This window comes from Belonocnema kinseyi, chromosome 7 (assembly GCF_010883055.1).
Source record: "Belonocnema kinseyi isolate 2016_QV_RU_SX_M_011 chromosome 7, B_treatae_v1, whole genome shotgun sequence".
In the NCBI taxonomy this organism is placed as follows: Eukaryota; Metazoa; Arthropoda; class Insecta; order Hymenoptera; family Cynipidae; genus Belonocnema; species Belonocnema kinseyi.
In genome coordinates, this window is record NC_046663.1 from 91,015,672 (window position 1) to 91,018,662 (window position 2,991).

Genomic DNA, 2,991 nt, shown 5'->3' on the forward strand with positions numbered 1-2,991 from the left:
ATTTCTCGAAGAAACACCCTCGATTTTCGGAATTAGCGGAAAATTCTACATAAGATGCAACATCGTAATCGACAGGACCTATGACGGCATACAGGTCTACCCTTGGCTCCTAGAGTAGTAAACAAAATTTTTGTCACACGTCGCAAAAATACGTATCATCTAATCTCCTCTAAAAAACAACATATTTCGTCACCGAGAGATTTTCAAAGAAAAAGATTAATTTTCTACCAACAAACACGATTTATCAACAAAATACGGGAATTTTTTATTAAAAAATACCAATTTTAAACCGAATAGTTGAATTTCAAACGAACAAAATCAATTTTTTAAACATAAATGGAATAATTAAATGTGCAGTAAAAAATTATTTTCAACGGAGAAACAAACAAATTTCAACAAAATAGTTAACTTTCAACCAAAGTGATGAATTTTCAACTATAATGATAAATCTTTATCTAAAATAGTTGAATTTTAAACCAAAAAGATGAATTTTCAGCTAAAAGTATTCTGAACTAAGAAAGACAACTTTTCAACCAGAGTTGGATTTTGAATGAAAAAAGATCAATTTTTAAATAAAATGACAAATCTTTAACTGTAATAGTTAAATTTTAATCAAAAAAGATGCATTTTTAAACTAAATAATTACATTTTGAACTTAAAATATCAATTTTCAAACAAAAAAAAAAAGGAGCTGTTCTATTTTTTTAAAATAGTTACATATTCAAACAAAGTGATGTATTTTCGACAAAGAAAATTTTTGTTTTCAAAACAAGAAGATTTTTAGACTAAAAAGATCATTTTTCAAAAAAAAATTGAATACGTAAATTTTCAGTAAATAGTTCAAGTTTAAACTGCAATAATTAAATTTTCAATACAAAAATTAAGTTTTAGGCGAAGAAAAAATGAATTTTCAAACAAACAGCTCAGTTGTTAGCCAAATAGATTAAATTTCAATTAAAATTATGAATCTTATAAAAAAAATTAGTTTTTAACAAAAGGGTTTAACTTTTAACCAAGTAATACAATTTTATACCAAAAAATATGGATTTTGAACGGTAAATATAGTAACTGAAATTTCAATCAAAAAATATTTTAATTTTTAATAAAAAACAGTTTAATTTAACAAAAAAAAAAAAACTATCAAAGACTTTTCTGTGAATTAAAGATAAAATATTGCCAACAAACTGGTAAATTTAAAACAAAATACACGCATATTCAAAGCTTTTCCAGGTATATAAAAATTCCCTGCCAATTCTAGGTTTTCCAGCTACGTTGGACACCCTGTTTTATGTAACTTTAAGTTACATTATCAAGTAACTGTAACTAGTTATTCAAAAAAGTAATTTGCCAAAAACCGTACTAATTATTAAAAATTCTCTACTCACCTGTGATCAACATCACCAACACTACTGAGAAGAGGCTCTTGGGATTCAGAGTCATTATATTCAATAGGATCCCTGAATCCTATTTTTTCGTAAATAGGTGGTGACTCCGGAGTTTCGGAAGGAGCCTCATTCTTAATTGAGCTATTCGTCCACGCAGTCTCATTATGCAAATCCCATCTATCACTTCCCGCTTCTCCCCAGGCTTTTTCCTTTTCCTCATCACCTGGCCAAGAAGGATTCATGCTATTTTTGGCTGAAAAAAAAACACAAGAAAATAACACTTTAACTAGTTTCTTTTATATATTTTTTATTTTTATTTATTTTTTTGTTCAATTTTCAATAATTTCAATTGTAGCATAAGTGACTTAAGTCACATGAAATTTCGAAAAATTAATATCTTAAGGAATACAGAGTAAAAGTTTTAGATGAAGATTAGATCAAATGCTATACTTCTTACAAAAAAATATATGTATATATTTAAGCCACCAAAAACTATTTTACTATACGTAGTAACTTGAATTAGCACAAATGAAATTAATTATTAAACCAACTAGAATTTTTTAAAGTTATAAGTCAGTTGATGAAATCTTGAATTAAACTTTTTAATTCAATTTCTTACACCAGGGTTGCTACAGAAGTTTGATTTCCAAATTCCAGGTCTTTAAAAGGTAAAATGTAGAGACTTTGAGAGGAAGCGAAAATATCATTAATGAAGAATAATCACATGAAATGGCAAAGATAAAGAAAATATTTTAAAATGAATTCTTACTTCACGAATTTCTACATACTTTTAATTATTTCAAAATCAACTAAGTTCAAATTTTGCGAACGCCCATACCTAGATCACTCTTAAATGTGAGAACTAATCAAAGCCTAAAGTATTTCTTTCTACGAATTTAAACTTATCACCTTGTATTTTTTGTAAATGAGGAAAGTTTATAGTTTAAATGCATTTTGAATTTGAAGTGCCTTCATTAAAAGATTTTGTTCATTTAAAGGTTTTTTGTTTAATTTGAAATAATGTTTAGGTTCTAATTTTTCTTTTTAAATCCTAACACCTTAAAAAGTCCAAAGATTGAACTTGAACAATTTGATTTTTTCATATTTATAATAGATCCGTGCCATTATTGGAATTTTTTGGACATAAGGGTTTTTCCCATTTCATCAGTTTGTCCAATTTTCTTGCACTGGTTTTAAATTCACAAAAAATTAGAAAACAGAAAAAGTAGTCAAATTATTTCAATTATGAGATAATAAGAAAAAGAAATATTTTCAAAAACTACACCTTTTTCCCTTCGATTTTTAGGAATAGATCCTAATGTAGTCTACTCAGCATGAATTTCCTGTTTGTTATTTTTGGGGGGGGGGGGATATAAAAACTATTTTTGATTTTTTTTTCAAAATCTTGTCTTTTTTGCCATTTTTTTATATTATAGGGGTTTTTCCAGTTAGTCAAGTTTTTTCCACGTAATTTTGTCACAACAGCTATCTTTTTTTCGTTGAAATTTTCAGGAGTGATAGGTATTATATAGTTTTATCAACCGTTTTCGACTTATTATATCGTTATGCCAAATAAAATAACATTTTTCTAATTAAAACTAAAAAA

The 2,991-nt window shown here is 26.6% G+C and overlaps 1 protein-coding gene across 1 annotated transcript in view; it reads right to left on the reverse strand.

Moving 5' to 3' along the window:
• The window catches only part of LOC117176062 (regulation of nuclear pre-mRNA domain-containing protein 2), a 35,708-nt gene that overhangs the window by 14,716 nt on the left and 18,001 nt on the right, over positions 1-2,991 (reverse strand). The window contains exon 6 of the mRNA XM_033366065.1: positions 1,386-1,638. Within this exon, the coding sequence (XP_033221956.1) occupies positions 1,386-1,638 (253 nt within the window). The remainder of the gene's footprint in view (positions 1-1,385; positions 1,639-2,991) is intronic.